This window comes from Monodon monoceros, unplaced genomic scaffold, assembly GCF_005190385.1.
Source record: "Monodon monoceros isolate NGI ecotype Baffin Bay Population unplaced genomic scaffold, NGI_Narwhal_1 Super_Scaffold_3, whole genome shotgun sequence".
NCBI classification, from domain to species: Eukaryota; Metazoa; Chordata; class Mammalia; order Artiodactyla; family Monodontidae; genus Monodon; species Monodon monoceros.
The window spans coordinates 29,175,395-29,193,122 of record NW_021703780.1 but is presented as its reverse complement, the minus strand read 5'-3'; the positions used below and the strand labels follow the sequence as shown (position 1 = coordinate 29,193,122).

Genomic DNA, 17,728 nt, shown 5'->3' with positions numbered 1-17,728 from the left:
TGGCCGCTCAGCCTGCGCGTCCGGAGCCTGTGCTCCGCGACGGGAGAGGCCACAACAGTGAGAGGCCCGTGTACCGCAAAAAAAAAAAAAAAAAAAAAAAAAAAGTTTACATAAATTACATCTTGAAATGCTAAGATTTTAGATCTGTTGGGTTAAGTCAAATGTATTACTGCAATTCATTTTATCAACTTACTTTTTGTAAAGTGGCTCCTTAAAAATGAAAAGTACACGTGACTTAGCGTTCTACCAGACCGTGCAGCGCTCCCAGCGTTCCTGAATAGTTCAAAGACGGCTGCATTCCTTTTCACATAACGTATTCGTAGGAAGCATGCTTTTCTTCCTGTTTATATGAATAAACTTCATAAAGCCAGGGGGAAAGGTCTTCAAAATACAAAACTAAACGATTTCCTTTCCAAATGCTGTATACATTATCTTTCAAAGAAAAACATCAGGGTAGGGAATTCCCTGGCGGTCCAGTGGTTATGGCTGGACCATAACATGTTTCCAGTGCACGGGGCACGGGTTCCATCCCTTGTCGGGGAACTAAGATCCTGCGTGCCGTGCGGTGCAGCCAAAAAATAAATGTAAAAATATGCACACACACACAAAAACAAAAGAAAAGAAAAACATCAGGGCAAAAGAGCATAAAATTCCAGACAAAGTCCTGTGACCCATGCAAGCATGTGATGGCAGGTTAACGCCATGAGAGAGGGATGCGTCTCCTGAGGTATGAAAACTTTTCCAGTTCCAGGCACGGGCTGCAGGTGGCAGCACGTCATTGGTGGGGGTGGGGTGGGAAACTTTAAGGATGAGAAGTGCCCAGCATAGGGGGAGCATTTTTACTTGGTTTTTAAGGAGTGGGAGGTCAGATGAACAAAAGCTTAGAGAACAGGCCAGCACCTGTGTACTCAGATCTCTGCCCTGTTGGCCTAAACGTCAAACGTACTTTAGACTGAGTACATTAGAGCTCCTGGGCTCACTCTACCTGCCACACCAGACGCACACCGCGTGGGGAAGGCTGTCTGCTACGGAGCTGTGTGCCTCTTTTCATCTGGACAAATCAAGCTTTCCCACACGGCGGCACTTTCCCTGAATTTCCACACAGCTGGAAGCCATCCCCTTGGGAAGGGTGTGCCTTCTGTCACATTTGCATATTCAGCAGACAGAATAACGTTGACATATTTGCAGCACACAAGCCTTATTACTGATACTGCCAGAGAGACCCTTCTCAGTGTGATTACTCTTATGGACAAAGGAAAGTTTGCAGGTCACATATCTGCAGCTTAGGCCTCACACAGATTCTACAGAGCAGTGCTGGGTCCTGAACTTTTTTTTAATTAATTAATTTATTTTTGGCTGTGTTGGGGCTTTCGTTGCTATGCTTGGGCTTTCCCTAGTGGTGGCGAGCGGGGGTTACTCTTTGTTGTGGTGCGCGGGCTTCTCACTGCAGTCGGTGGCTTCTCTTGTTGTGGAGCACGGGCTCTAGGCACGCGGGCTTCAGTAGTTGTGGCTCACGGGCTCTAGAGCACAGGCTCAGTAGTTGTGGTGCACAGCTTTAGTTGCTCTGTGGCATGTGGGATCTTCCCGGACCGGGGCTCGAACCCATGTTGCCTGCATTGGCAGGCGGATTCTTAACCGCTGTGCCACCAGGGAAATCCCTAACTTTGTTTTTTTAAACAATCTGAAGAAATAGCTTGTATCATCTTCTCCCCTGCACTGGGAGCCGGACCTGTGACTCTGACGAGATGTCACTCCCATGAGTAGATTACATCCCAGGGCAAAGGTGAAGGAATTCTGCAGATGTAATTAAGGTCCCTAATCACCTGGCTTTGAGTTAATCTCAAGGGAGATTATCGTGGGTGGGCCAGACCTAATCAGGTGAGTCCTTTAAAAGAGGGTCTGGAGATCAGAGACTGAAGAAGTCGCAGAGATTCAAAGCAGCATAGAAGCTCTTCTGTTGACTTTGAAGAAGCAAACTGCCTTATTGGGAGAAGACCACATGGCAGGGGATGGTTGGATGCCTCCAGGAGCTAAGGACCTCAGTCCTATTAACTACAAAGAATAAAATTCTTCCAAGCAATCACTGAGCTCGGAGGAGGACCCCAGCTTTCAGATGAGACCGCAGCCCTGGCCAACAACTTGAGTTCAGCCTGATGAGACCCTGAGCAGAGGACCAGGTTAAGCCATGCCCAGAAACTGCGTGATAACAAATAGGTGAGGTTTTCAGCTTCTAGGTTTGCAGTAGTATGTTACAAAGCAGTAGAAAACAAATACAGGAAATACAGGACCGTGTTGCAGAAATATCTGTTGCTAACAGAACCCGTGGGGCTCTGTTTTTGGCTGTCCATGAAAATTCCAACCAAGCCACATCCAAATGTCAGAACAGACATTTGTTTATTTGTTTCCCAGACAGTCAGGTCCTGAAAGCATTACTTCCAGGTCCCCTGTTTAAAGCCTCTTAAGCTTCTGGACTCCACATGCTGAGTGGGAGTGTGGATGGTGTGAAGAAAGACATCAGCTCTGTCAGCCAACTGAGCTCAGCTGTGAATTTCTGACACCCCTCACCCTCGCCCCCATACCTGGAGAATAGATGTGACCATTCACTGGAGAATTAAATTCTGGTGGACGTGGGGAAGCCTGAAACAACAGCAGTAGCCTATTCCAAGAGCACAGACAATTTATATAAAGAAAACTTCACTCGATCTTGTTAGATTTTTATTGTTATGAGCACAGAAAAGACACAGAGCTGTATGCTGGCATGCTATTAAGACATGGCTGAAAATCCCAAGTCATAATTTAGAAACCTGTAGCATCTCATTCCAAAGCTAACATTTTTGAAATGATGAGACACTATTTTCACTGGCGTTCAAAAAATACGTGAGAGAGACAGATCCACTGAAAGCCCCTCCTTTATTTTGGACACTCAGGGAATCAGAGTTCTGTTGGCCTGGGTTATTGACTTTCTCTTAGGGGTGCAGAGCCCCATTTGACATCACCTTCACCTGCCACAAATAAAATGCATTCCACCTACATGGCATTTCTATGACCACACTTGTTTCCTTTTGTTTTCTCAAATGGTCGTGACTTTCTGTTCCACTTGCCTCAGAATAACTCCTTCCCCCACCTCTGTTCTTGCTGGTTGCTATAATCTTTCTCGTCTCCATGAAACTTTTTTTTTCAGTCTTCCAACCTCTCTGAAGGCCCCTAGATAAACCACAAAGGGCTATGACTTCCCACAGTGTTTCTTAATTTCTGGCCTTAGCAACCTACATCCTGAAATCCCCATGGACCTGTATTTACCTCTTTCTCCAAGTAAACAGTAAGGCATGGGAAGGAGGATGGCAGATACATGACTCATTCAAGAGATGATGTGTTGCACTGGACTTAAAATATTATACTGGGCTTAGAATATTTCTGTAGTTTATATTAATTGCTCATTGGTGAATGCTCCAACCTCACAACCTCTGAAGCATTAGCACAGATCCCTTTGCAAGAAACTGACTTCATAGAACATCCCTTAATGCAAGGTTTTGGCCCATGGAACCGACTTTATACACTGAGAGATTTCAGGGACGTGGGGGAAGTATTGCCCGCTTTCCAAGTGAAGTTGACCCCATATCTCACTTTGTATCAAAACCAGAGCCCATGTTCTCCCTTCCCTCGGAAATCTGCTGTGAAAAGCCTCGGAATCCTTGCTGATTGAGAACTGGTGACCTTGGGGCCAAGCACAGCTCCGGCTTTCATGTAATTTACAGATTCACGGACCACTCTTTTTTACAATTTTGAATTCTGTTGCTTATTTTAGGATCTTCTTGGCAAAGAGCAGTGGCTGAACTATGTGTCTTGCAGTTGAGCAGAAAACCAGCATTTATTGTATTTCTCCAATGTTTTGTTTGTATAGCTTTCCTGGGACTTGGATCCGGCGCTGTGACTTTAAAGGTGGGAGGTACGTGCACACCTGTGTGTGTGTGTGTTGGGGGTAAGTGAACGTGCCCCCCCCACCACGGTAATGAACGTGGAGAGAGAGCCAGATCCACGTCCTGGGGAGCCCTGCTGAAGGCTCCTGTCATTACAGAGGTCCCCTTCACAAAGTCAAACACAATGATTCCCAAAGGATCCCTACAGAAGTGGGTGGAAGGTGTTTCTTGTCACTTTGTGGTTTTGAACATGAGACCCACAGCCTCCAGTATGCTGTGCTTTCCTTGGCCGATCACATCAAGGTGGCCGTGCTAACGTACTGTCTAACCCTGCCTCAGTCCGCACTGATAGAACCCCAGAGGCCCCATCAGCAACACCATGCTTTCCCTAATAGCTAAATCTAATTCAGTTCACCCTCCTAACCTCTGGGTCTGTCTTCTAAGTACCAAACTCTGCCCAAAGTTGATCATTCCCTGAAAAATGTTAAGCCTGACAATCATTTCCTTTAGGGACTTTAAATAATGAACTATTCGGCTGGGATAATGATGTGACAATTTGCAGGCAAATGCAGGCGTAGATGTCTGCGTCGTTTGTGAATAGGTATGAAAAAAGAGTTCATTTCCTTGAGACATTAGGACTTCTGTCTCACCTCCCCCTCTCCATAAAGAAAAGAGAGATGAAAATAGAATTTAAAATTTAAAATGAACGGAAGAGATTTTAAAGAGTTAAAACATTTACAGAATACTCTTTCGAACCTCAATAAATAAATGGTTGCTGAATCTCGGACTCTTTTGGCCTTTCTTCCTGGTGGTTGGACCCGTTTAAATTTGTCCTTATGAAGACCACATAACCCACATTTTCAGAGAAGCCCCACACTCTTATTCTGTTTCACTGTCTCCCTGGGATCCGACTTTGATTTGGAATGTACGGTTGCTGTGGCTACAGTACATGGTTAACATTTTTTTTTAATTAATTAATTTATTTTGGCTGCGTTGGGTCTTTGTTGCTGTGTACGGGCTTTCTCTAGTTGTGGGGAGCAGGGGCTACTCTCCATTGCGGTGCGCGGGCTTCTCATTGTCGTGGCTTCTCTTGTTGCGGAGCACGGGCTGTAGGCACACGGGCTTCAGTAGTTGTGACGTGCGGGCTCAGTTGCTCCGCGGCATTACATGGTTAACTTTGACAAGGATGCTATTTTAATCTTTGTATTTTTATGAAATGTACACACACAAGCAAAATACACACATGCACATAATTCACAAACAATCTTCACCATCTGTTCATCAAGGTAAAGTGTCATCAGAACCACAGACTAGCCGGTTGTAAAATTTCTTTCTAGAAGATTTCCAGGTGGTTGAAATAAACACAAATTAGACAGTAGAAAACTCTTAATGTATATTGGTCTAGGAACTTAGGAACTGAAAGAATTAATACATAGAGAGCTATACAACACACCCAGGGCCCCTAAATCCACAGTAACTACAACAATAATAATATACAATGCTGTAAGGTCATGAAAATCTATTCTATCATGCACAGGAAAGTACCTGGTTAAAGCTGTTCATATATGACAGTAGAGGGGGGTTCTGTAGTTCAGTGCAATATATCACATTTGGAAATGAATGGATGTAAAAATATATATTTTTTGCTTTCAAAAAGTGGAAGCAAAACATAAGCCTTTTCTGCTAAACTATAAAAGTGTAACCAGCAGTTGGTCTGCTGTGATCTAATAAGGCATGGTCATCACACTTCCTCTGTCTATTCATTCCACTTAGCTCCAACCTTAACATACAGTAGCATATATGTATGTGTTTAGCATCAGAAGAATCATGTCTTCTTCCATGAATTTCTTGTAAATATTATCATCCACTTGAAAGCATCTTTGACATAATTTCCTCCCTAATTTTTTCATTGCTTTTGTTTTTTTTTTTTGGTCCCTCTTAACTAAGGAAATACCAGGAAGATATTGAAGTTTCTCCACGGCTAATTTTCCATTTCCATTTTGGAGTCATTTTTGAATTTTCGGTGTTGCAGCACCTGAGAAGCAATTGTATTAGGTCATTAACATGGAAATCTTAGAATATGGTCCTTATGTTGTTCTCTATTTTTTTCTTTTCCTTCTAGTTTCCTCCATCTCTCCCTTCTTTCTTCCTTTCTTCTTGCCTTCCTTCCTTCTTTCCTTCCTAGAATTCACTGAAGTATTTCCTAGGTCCTAGCCTTTCACTTATTATTTTAATCAAAGCTTATCTTTGGGCCCAGGGTGTGAAAAGTAAAAATGTCTCTGAAATTCTATTTTACAATATAGACAGAGAAGTTGGCTTGAGTTTCACTTAAATACTATACACATTCGGTATCACACAAGGGGTGGGGGTAGGGCTGCAACATAAATGTAACAATTCCTTTTAGTCTGTATTTACAAAAGAAAGCCCCTTCCCTAATGAAAAAGTCTCTTCAGCATCTGTTCCCTGAAGCCTGCGGAGAAAACATTTTATCCATGGCTTGGAAAGGATCTCTTTTTCAGAGAACGTCCACTGTTCCCCAAGAGGTTCCATGGGCTGGATTCTCCCGTTCTTAGTTGAGCAATGAATAAGCACTGGATGTGTTTTCCAGGGATGAGCTGGTTATTTCCGGGGTGGAAACATTGTATGTTCCTGAAAAATAGAACAGCAGCTCAGCTGAAGGCCAAGTCTTCATGATTACTGGGGTGTGAACCTCTGCTAATGGACCAGGGGGCGCTCTACTCCAGGAGACAGGTAAGCTCAGGCCATGCCTGGATAGGAACACATGCCTGCCCTCCTCCCCAGACCCAGAAGTCCTGGAGAACAAACAAAGCTGTTCTCAACCATGCGTGGCGGCCGACAAGACAAGCACTAACTATTTCACATCATACCAGCAGCCAGATTTCTACAAAAGACAGGGAGATCGCGACAGGGGCAGCCCTCTGCATGCCACCACATGCACTGGCTTGGGGGCATCCGTGGGAGGGAATATCCCTGGTCCCTTTGGGTTGGTGTGACTTTGGGAAGCTCTTGGGAGGGGCCTGGGGACTGAGCTGGGGAAAGGAAAGAAAAGAGAAAATTACAGGAGAAGAACAGGCAGGCCCAAAAAAGCAGCAGGAGTCAGAGAATGCCAACAAGGGTGAGGGTAGCAGGGCGGGCGGCCCGCGAGCTACGGCACAGGCTCGTGTCAGCAGGGGGGTGGGGACTGAACACGGGGACGGTACGGGCTGTGTGTTGGGCAGGGGAAGCGACACAGTGCCCCACCCTACCATCAGATGGGCGGACTGCCACGGCTAACAAGGTTTCCATCATTGCCTGGGGGGCCCTTTGTCGCTGCTGACAACACAAACCAAAGTTACAGTGATTATGGAACCCTCAGATAGGCCAACCTGGATCTGCATTAATGACCCTGAAAGGCTAAGTGGCAATGGCCGGGGCTCTCAGGCCCCGGGACCTCGGGAACAGGACCCCAACTCTTGATCTGACTGGTTCAGAAACAATGAACAGATTTTATTGCCCTTACATATTGCATAATTCTGATTCTGTAGAATCGTTTCTTGGAGTTTTCGCTGTTCTTGCTTTAATGCAAACGATAAACATGATCCAGGGACAGTGCTGGCCAAAGGGAATCGTTCTAACATACCCTGGAGATTTGATCATTTCACAACAGGTCCAATCAAAACTGAAGGTCCTCCAGTTTCACGAGTAACGCATCAAAATGAAGCTCAAAACACCAAGTTCTCCGGAGTCTCAATAATTAATAGGCATTCTCAAAATTTGCTTTATATGAAAAGCCTTAGTCAGGAAGGCTTTTGATACATTTGATACATTTCTTCATTTGTGAGATTCGTTCAGTTTTGAGGAGCTGAAAGGAAGTCTGGTGCCTATTTTCCTAAGGGGAGGAGGTGGTGGTGACATGGGACAGGAGTTTCAGCTTGCCAGGATAGCTGAGACCCACTGCCCAAAGTCATTAACATTCTTTATCTTATGTCTACAAGGAGGAAATGTTCACTGTGCCATGCCCCTAATAGAACAGCTAACTTGGGTGATCCCTCATATGTATGCACAGTTTTATAAATGTCGATGTGTAAAAGAAGCACACTCCAAAAAAAGAAAAGGGAAAAAAAAAGGGAAATGAAACTCACAGCATGGGATCCTATGGTAGGATTCTCTAAATATATTCTTTGCTGCCCTGTAACCCATAAACATGACCTACCTATTATATAGCAGGAATAGAAGAGAACTCCGTGTTTGACCAGGTCAGCAATTTACAGTTCCCAGTTTTATGGTGGGTACAGTTTTTATGGAGAGCTCTCCACAGGTTGAAGGCAACTGCCCTCTGTACCAACCCCTTGGGTGTTCGGGAAAATATAAGCGAGTACTTAACCTCTGCCCCAAATAAGGCCATTATGGGTCAATGCCATGAAGTGGGCAGTGGGACAGTAGGGGTGTGAGATCCCCCCCAGGGCAAATATGTTTAGGTCAAGCCAGGAAACATCTAGAGGTCAGCACATACCTGTTTTACCAAACAAATTGTTAAATCTTCTTGATATTGGAGAACTCATAGAAAATACTGGAGTGGATGAACCTAGGGATGTTGACTAGAAAAGAAAAAAAGAATTACACAGCAAACGTGTTAGACCAAGGCCCAGTTTTGATCTGTAGGATGATTCGTTTGCTGCCTGCCGGTGGTCACTGACTGCATCTTTCATTTCACTTTAAGGAGAGAGCCTGGATGAGCATGAATTTCTATTTCAGACAAATTAAGCAGGGGAGCCACCTTTTGAAACACTGTAACATCACCACCAGTAGGAGGGAAATAGCTTCCAGATACATTTTTTACTGTTTGATAGGGTTTATTATCTTCTGACATAGGAAAGCAAATATATTTAAGGGCAATAGTTATCTTCCAAGATGAACTACAGAAAATTCTATTCATTATTCTTCAAATTTTGTTCTTTATGGCCTTGAGTTTCCCCAGAAGAGTGCTTCTCATTGAAATTTGGTTTTAACCTCCAGTTGATATTATCTGTGCTATTTGTAACCTCTATTTAAAGATGTGGGGACAGCATCTTAATGCTAGTTCTGTTCCATGACTATGTTTAATAGGCAGAATCAGGTAAGAAGAAAACACAGTGGAATAATCTATGTTATAATTGGTAGTGGAGAGAGAGGGGTTTGTGTAAGTCTCTACAAGCGAAGTATTTACCTTTGAGTGCTGTGAAGACCATCTCGACAGTGAAAACTTATTCAGCAAGGCTTCCTGTACCTGCACCATTTAAAAGAAGCCATTGTCAACTCAACATGTCACTGCAATTTAGACTTTTCTAGAATCATGACTGTCACTGTTCTTACCTTCTGATCCCAGAGGCATCCAAAGAGTAAAATGAATAATCCCTGAAAAAAGAATTGGGAAGAAGTGCATTTTAATCATATTAATTAAATTAATCATATTCTAGTCTAGCAAACTAGGAAGTATAGTTCACCTGCCATAGAATTTGTACTACCTCTTTCCACATCTGCATTTATGGTCCAGTAGGTGACAGTGATGTAGTAGGTCCACACCATGGGACCTTTGATGTTATAATGTCATAAGGGTATTTTCAGTTTCCCTATTTCCACCCAATTGTGCACTGGAGGTCCTGTTGGCTATGTTATTAAACATACCTCGTATGTCTACAGTAGCCCTCTTGTGATGAGAACGTAGGGCATGAGGCGGGATAATCAGTCCCTTCTAGTCAAGGCATATTATAAACGTCATTAGACATGAGCCTTAGAGTTTGGAGCCATGGGTCCAGTAGCAGAAGTTAGAATTTGCATGGTCTTGGCATTAGCATCTAAGGCAATGTCTCGGCATCACCTCCAGATGCCCTGGATCCTCACCAGCTCATGGGGACCTAGGCCTACCACTGATCTACTGGTTGAATCAGAATTAAGCATCCCCTTCCTTGTGCTCCAAAGGCTTGTTGTCTGTACCTCTGCTAAAGCCCACCTAACAATGTGGCTTGTATTATAGTTACGTGCTGCTGGAGAGCAAAGAGAATGTCTTTTTCATTTTCACATAATGGAGCAAAATGTCTACCTTACATAGAGCATTCATTCTTTCATCCTTCAGAAAAATGTTTCCTGAGAACCCACTATGTGGTACAGAGCCTTCATTTCATTTGCCAAATGGTTACTGAGCACCTAGTCTGTGCCAAGGTCTTTGCAGGCACTAGGAATGTGCTGATAAATAAGACAGATGCTGCCCCTGACCTCACCAAGGCAGAGCTCATTTAATGCTAGTGGAAATTAACTGGAGAGATTGTTTGGTTTAACGGTGGTATTTTCATTTAGGAGATAATAAACGGCATCAAGATAATGTTAGATAAATAGCAAAATCCAGTGTAGGGAAGGGACTTTCCTCCTATTTGTATTATCAGGGCACTTAGAAGAGAGGTGCATAGGCAACTAAATTATAATGCAGGTGATAAGAGGCATGCGGTTCCATGGGAGCAGAGGAATGCGCCCTTTCTATTTCACTGACTTCTTGTCATTACCGTTCTTTAGGGCTAGGGCCTCCTATGAACAAAAGTCCTTCCCCGTTCCTACGCCTGTTTGTGTTTCTATCATTATAGATCCTTCCTGAGAGCGCTGCCCTGCAGAACGTACCTGGAAGGCATTGAGGAGGGTAAATACAATATGGAAGACAGCATTGCTCTCCTGGAACACGGTGGCGAGACCGAAACCCCAGGTGAGCCCCAAGAGCGGTGTGAGGACCCCAAGGCTCTTGGTGATCTGGAACAGGCTGCTTTTTTCCTGCCTGCTCGGCTTGTCCCCGATGGAAGGTCTCAGGATCTTGGTGATGACCACGACCGTGATGGTCACGTTGACCACCACAATGATCAGTGCTGGGATAACGAAGGCCAGCAGGGCCTTGGTATCCTCCCAGTTGAGCCAACAGGCATTTTTCCTCGTGTACACCTCCCGGGGCTGGGTGGCCCCCACCGTGATGACGGAGATGACCAGAGGGCAACCATAGCCGAGAGAAAACGCAATGGCCTTCTGAATGGACTTGCTCGTGTCATGCAGGATGAAAACCAACCGGTAGAAGAGCATGAGGCCCAGAGTCAGCATCCAGAAGAAGACGCTGAGGTAGGAGAAGTGGACGAAGAAGGTGGCAACCACACAGGCCGTCTGGTTGAGCGGGTAGCGGTAGTTGTGGACGGCGGCGGCCACGATGAACCAGACGTCGGCGACCAGAAGGGAGGCCGCAATGTTCACGATGCAGATGTGGCGCATGGAGGAAGTCCGGTTCTTGGTGACCGATTTCCACACCACAGCTTCCACAGTGAGGCAGGCCGCCAAGCTCAAGATGGAAAAGCACAGCCCGATGTAGGAAATGATATCCAGCAGGATTTTCAGGAGAGAATCAGGGTCCGGGGAATCAGGGGACATGAGGATGGAGAAGGATGTGAGGTGGTCACAGGTGCAGGACACACTGTCCTCGGTGACTTCTTTAACATAACAGCCACTGCTGTCCCACCCCCCCGTGTGGTTGGCGAGGTTGAAGTTCCAGAAGACACACCTCGGTACCCCGCCCGAAGGGTTGTTGTTTTTGAAAGTCATCGAAATCCTGAATGGCGTGGTTAGATTGTGGCTGACAGTGGTTGTCATCACTAAGCTGTTTGCAAAAGTCTTCCCTGGAACATCCTGGGCGAGGATGGTTTTGAGAGTTGGGAAAGCCACGGTGACGATAAATGAATCTGGTTGCAGGTGTTCCAGTTGGCATTCATTAATGGTCACATTGCCCCAGAGCTCAGAGTCTAAGAAAACAAAGCTCTGTGTGTAGGATTTGGGGTGGCCAGATTTTATGACCATGCTCTTCATCTGAACATTAGGTTGGGAGATGGTGCTATCTTCTGACCGCAAGGCTCGGGAAAATCTTTCCAATGAATCCAGTAACTGTGAGCTCTGATTGGTCTTTTGCTGTTGTGACATCATCCAGGTATTCAAAATGGGTTTGCCGAGGATGACGTTGACCGTGGAGAGGACGTGCTGTAATTGACAAGGCATGGGATCAAACCAACCGAATGTTTTCAATCATAAGAGAGAAGAAGAGAACATCTCCCTGGAAACTCATTAAGTGGGTACAGGGAAGAAGAAAATAGAAGAGAAACATGCAGCATCACAGGCTGTGGAGGACTCTGATCCTCCTTCTTATGGAGGGAATTAGCAGGGGATGGGTCCTCACAACTGCGAGACTTACTAAACATTTAGCAGTCGTGACGGTGAGAACTGCCCCCACCTTTCACTAAGGTCGACTCAGCAGGCTGACAGAGATATTTATTAATTGTTTTATTTTATTTTAAATCTCAAGCCTGTAAAGGCTTTTGGGTGGGTGGTATCTCACCAGCAAGGGTGAGGTAGTCTCAGAAGACCCTCTCAAATGCTAAGCATCAAATACGCCATGGGAGTGTTGGTAAAGGCATCTTTCTGTTTAGCTCAACATTTTGATTCTCTCTCCTATAAACTTGGAATTGTCATTTGTGGCTTCTCTCCATGGAGAGAAGTGGCTTTTTCTCTCTGCCCTTCTTTGCCTTGTTCTGTTCTCTGAAATGATGAACCCTGCAGTTAGTTGAATGGTGGCCCCTATTTGGAGAAAACCTTATTTGGAGAAAGCATCTTTGCAGATGTAATTAAGGATCTTGAGAGAAAAATCAACCTGGATTACCTAAATGGGCCCTAAATCCAAGTACCCTTATAAGAGACAGAAGAGGAGAAGGTAAATGGAGAAGAAGAGAAGGTCATGTGAAGACAAAGCCAGAGGTTAGAATGAAGCAATTTGTTACAGCAGCCCTAGGAAATCTGTATAAGCTCCTTAGACTCCTGGTACCCAAGCTGCTTGCCAGTTACCTCTGGTTGGGTTTGGCCAATGAGAAGCATCGGCGGGAGATGAGAGGGTGAGAGAAGAAAGAAGCTGAGATATATATTTTCCTGCTACCCGCTGCACCTTCATTTCACTCTCACCACACCTTTGGTGATAGTTACATACTTCCAATACTGTAGTTCCTGCTCAGTGATCCCTCCTCCAACGCTATGGGTGCACTATTTCCTCTCCTTCCCACATTAATCCTCAGGGTAGTAAGGGCTTCTAAATGTAGCTGGTCTCTGGGTGCCTTACACCTTTTTTTTTTTTTTTAAATTCCTGGTTTTACCTCTGTAAGTATCCCTTCATTAAAGTCTCCTCATGTGAATTCTGGTAGGTGAATTCTCTTTCCTCTCAGAATGCGGATTGCTTCAAAGATCATGTTTTGTGAGAGACCATTGAGAATCCCACCTCGTACATGTTCTGAAAACCTTTCACTCCTAGTTTTCTTAGAAAGCAGGTAAGAATTCATTCTCTTTTAATGAAGAAACTAAAACAGACCTTCTCTAAAGAAATCTTAAGATCCCAAAATGTACACTGAAAATATTCACTGATATGCTAAAAGCCAGAGCTGGCAAAGCGTTGTTCAGGAAAAGACAGAGAAGTTGCAGTGGAGAGAAGTTATGTTTCTTGACCCCAAGTCCTGAGGGATGAAAAGACAAGACCCCAAACTCCTGCAAGGCTTAAGCAAACTCACCATCATCATTTCTGAATTCACTTGCGTTGGAACTGTTGAGAGCAAATCAAGGATGTTAATAATGGCTCCCAGGCTCCCAGGAAATGAGTTGACTTCAAGTTTCACCTGGTTTGTGCTAGTGGAAAGATTCTTTAGGTATGAAGGGAGCTTCTCATCCTGAGAGGGGCTCTTCATCAAAGCCTAGTAAAACAAAAGCCGACACAGAAAAAAAACAAAAAACTTGCCCATCAGTCATCAAATACTGCTGATACATCCATGACAAAAATCTCTCACATCTAAGCTTCCTTTTTGATTCCTCCATTCTCATAAGTATATCCCATAAGGTAATGTACTTATCTCTTAAACTGTGCTTGCTCTTCAGAATGGAATATTACATGAGACCTCACACATAGAAGGGGAACAATAGAGCATATGTCAACCTGATGACTAGTTGAAAAGAAAAAGGAAGGGAAGTAGATATGACTGCTAGAGAACTAGGTTAAAGTTGCATGAAATTGTCACTTGATTGTCTGTATGAAAGCACATTTGCCACTCTGACGTTTCTATCCCAAATTTCCTGGGACAGTTCTGGTTTATATCTGATGTCCCAGTGTAATTATAAATAGTGTCCTCTTTTATTTTCAAAAATGATACAAATGAACTTATATACAAAACAGAAATAGACCCATAGACATAGAAATCAAACTTAATGTTACCAAAGGGGAAACGGGGGGAGAGAAAATTAGGACCAACAAGGACCTACTGTATAGCACAGGGAACTATACTCAATATTTTGTAACAACCTATAAGGAAAAAGAATCTGAAATATTCTTTTTTAGATTCTTTTGCCTAACACAACATTGTAAATTAACTCTACTTTAATAAAACAAACACACACACACACAAACAAAAAAAACAAAAAGCAAAAAGTATCCTGGTTTGGATGATAAATTATACGGTCACCTTATCTATAATAATCACATTTGTGTTTTCTAACTACCTGATTCCTCATTATAATTAAAGAATGAATTAAAGGTTGGTCTCTTCTCCATAAAGAACTTTGGTGAGTGTTCTAACCCAGGGGAGTTCCTTCCTCTGAATGCAGAAGTATTTGTTTTACTTAACGGAATTTACATTTGTAACATCTCTACCAATGTCATCCTGTGTTTTAATTTGTCTCTCTCCCATTAAATGATAAGCTCCTTAACAATGGGAACCATGTGTTGCATTTCTTTATATCCTTCTCATATCCCATAACCCCTAACATAGTCATTTAACTTCGTATGTAGTAGGTATTCAATAACATACGTTGAATGGATAAATTAGACGGAGCATGATAGGTCAGCATGCCCCCTTTCCATTGAAAGGGTATGTAGTGTCTAGAATTGGAACCAGGGCCCAATGTTGAGTTCAAATTATAATTTCTATCTTCCTCAATTGGGATAGTTTATATTCCCGATGCTTTACCCATCAAGGTCTAACTCAGATGCCAAGTTTTTCAGGCAGAACTTCCTGATTATCCTAGCCCCAATTAATACATATATAACATCTATATTCCATATCCAATCAGAGGTCAAGTTTTGATTTGGCCTCTTTACCCTGATAGCACCTATAATAATGCTTTATACTTAGTCGGTATTTTAAGGAATTTGATGTGAGACAAGAGATAATTAGATAAAATGCAAACCAGTATCACCTTTTTTTCTCAGTCCTTCTTCCCAGGATTCAAGGATTTGGAGCTAACCAGATGTTAGCTCCAAATATAGCTCACGGTCTGAAGATGTTACCATGAGCTATAACCCCACTAATTGCCTCATTTATTGTAACTCATGGAATTTTAGGCGTCTCGAACTTTCAGCAACTTAAGTATGAGAGGTAATTTATATTTATTTTGATGAAGTGAAACATGTTTTTCCTACCACATGGCAGTAACCTCTATTCTAGGTAAGAGAGGTCAGCTAGGCCCTTCTATAACTATAGGTTACCTCTAAGGATTAAGGAAATCTCAGACTTGTGAAAGCGTAAAGCCCAACTATTTTTTTTGACTGACGAACCTTACTTTTTGTGTTGCTCCCCTCTCTGAAAAGATTAGCGCTATTAGCTTGATATAAAAATTCTTCAAAGGAGAGCAGTTAGAGGGGATAACACGACTTCCATCTTGGAGGTAATGGAAACAAGGTATTAAGAAGTCAAGGTGACGCTATACAGCTGGTCCTAGGGCAGCACACGTATTTCGCTGCCTCCATATTTGGATTCAAGCAAAATATTCAGCATTTCTAGGGTTGCATCTTCTTTGGAATTAAATAAGTATAGCTTTGAGAGCAACAGCAAGCAGCTCAAAGCCCGTTTTCCTAAGTGCTGAGAAATAGGATCAGCTAGACACATCTCCCCCCCCAAGAGTTCAGAGTCAAGTGTTTAAGAATCACCTCAGGGGGCTTCCCTGGTGGCGCAGTGGTTGAGAGTCTGCCTGCTAATGCAGGGGACACGGGTTCGAGCCCTGGTCTGGGAGGATCCCACATGCCGCGGAGCGGCTGGGCCTGTGAGCCACGGCTGCTGAGCCTGCGCATCTGGAGCCTGTGCTCCGCAACGAGAGAGGCCGTGACAGTGAGAGGCCCGCGCACCGCGATGAAGAGTGGCCCCCGCCTGCCGCAACTAGAGAAAGCCCTCGCACAGAAACGAAGACCCAACACAGCAAAAATAAATAAAATAAATTAATCAACTCCTACCCCCAACATCTTCTAAAAAAAAAGAATCACCTCAGCCAGCTGGAGCAGAGTATTTATGGGGGCAGAGATGCAGTTGTTTTTCTTGACCTTCCACTGGGAGCCCACACATCTGTAAGTTATGATCCCGCCAATGGGACTCCCAGGGATTCTGGGAACATTAGAGAACTGGCAAAGCTTCTGGATGACTTTTCCGGGTTCCCCAACACCTATGATAGGATCTTGGCATGTGACGTTCTCCCCTGCATTGGAAAAATGGACATAAAAAGGACAATTGAAGAGAGGAGAAAAGATAGTGGAAATAGGGTCAGGCTCAGGTAGAGCTTTGATCTTTGAACTCATCTTCTTTTTTCCTTTCAGTGACCTTTTCGGAGTTGCCCAATTTCTTTATTTTGCCCCTGATTTTCTAAAGCCCCTTAGGGCTTTGCATGCAAATCCGATTCTAATCTGCGCTAGCATTTTCTAACAGAATTTATTTCCTCAGTGCCCCATTCCCGCCTCTGACCTCCAGGAATCTTCTCTCTGATGCCTGTAAAACCTAAGCCATGGAATATAATGAGAGCTTGACGTGTACTCATCCAGATGAAAGATAGGCAGGTTAACAAGGGTCTTAGGGACATCATGACTTAATCCAAGGGGTTCTCAGCTCTGGTGTATTAGGATCTTCCGAGGAGCTTGGAAAATACCAATGTCCAGGCTCACTCCAGCCCAAGTAGATCAAAACCTCTTGGGCTGGAATTCAGGCATCAGCAGTTTTTTTAAGCTTCCCCGGTGATTCTAGGGTGCAGCCAAGTTTGAGAAGCACCACCTTAATCCAAGGATATAATTAGTAGTAGGAATCCCAGGCACCCATGACCTGAATATTCTGGGCAATATTCCTAAGCATTTATTCCTTCTGGTTTCCCGTAAGGATGACTTTTCTTCACCTCGACTCAAGACAGACTTGAATGGGAAAATGGCATTTATGGTAGAATCTCTAGTCTCCAAGGGACCCTGACTCTCTGAGGAGCAGACCCCCGCTCTCATCATCTTTTACACTTAGCATGAATTGAGTTCTTAGCCATTGTGTAAAATCTTAGAATACCTAAGTAATGTTCTATTAGGAAAAAGAAGAGGAATCAGACTTGGTATGAAGAAAGAAGAGCAGAACAAAGGTAAGTGAATAAAACATGATGATGTCTAGGCTAAGATGGAGGGACAGTGGAGAAATGACCTTGGCTGCCCCCTGGAAGAGGTGTGCTTGGTGGGGTCCAGAGGACGGTGACTCAGAGAGACAGAGAGCTCTAAGTTTCTTCCTACTTTGTTGTCTAGGACTCAGATACCAACAGATGTTGAGAAGGATCTCAAATCCCTCAGTAAACTCAAACAAGCTTGGTAATGGAGCCATGGATCCTACAGACAGCGCGGGTTCTACTAGAGGGAAGATTTCTGCGGGGAGGGGATTGCTTATGATACAAGCCCAGGAGCATCCTTTAGCCACTTGCCCCTCGGTTGCTACTGAGGAGGG

The 17,728-nt window shown here is 44.0% G+C and overlaps 1 protein-coding gene across 6 annotated transcripts in view; it reads right to left on the bottom strand.

The window, feature by feature from the left end:
- Positions 1–5,735: 5,735 nt before the first annotated feature.
- Positions 5,736–17,728, bottom strand: part of ADGRF5 (adhesion G protein-coupled receptor F5) — a 110,540-nt gene continuing 98,547 nt past the window's right edge. For 5 of the 6 annotated variants that reach the window (XM_029243372.1, XM_029243371.1, XM_029243375.1 and 2 more), the window contains 7 exons: positions 16,255–16,463; positions 13,520–13,699; positions 10,566–11,951; positions 9,270–9,311; positions 9,124–9,183; positions 8,431–8,515; positions 5,736–6,566 (listed from right to left, as the gene is read on the bottom strand). In XM_029243372.1, the coding sequence (XP_029099205.1) occupies positions 6,487–6,566; positions 8,431–8,515; positions 9,124–9,183; positions 9,270–9,311; positions 10,566–11,951; positions 13,520–13,699; positions 16,255–16,463 (2,042 nt within the window). In that variant the 3' untranslated portion in view covers positions 5,736–6,486. Of the gene's footprint in view, positions 6,567–7,183; positions 7,251–8,430; positions 8,516–9,123; positions 9,184–9,269; positions 9,312–10,565; positions 11,952–13,519; positions 13,700–16,254; positions 16,464–17,728 lie in introns of all 6 variants that reach the window. The other variant, XM_029243374.1, reaches the window with a different exon arrangement.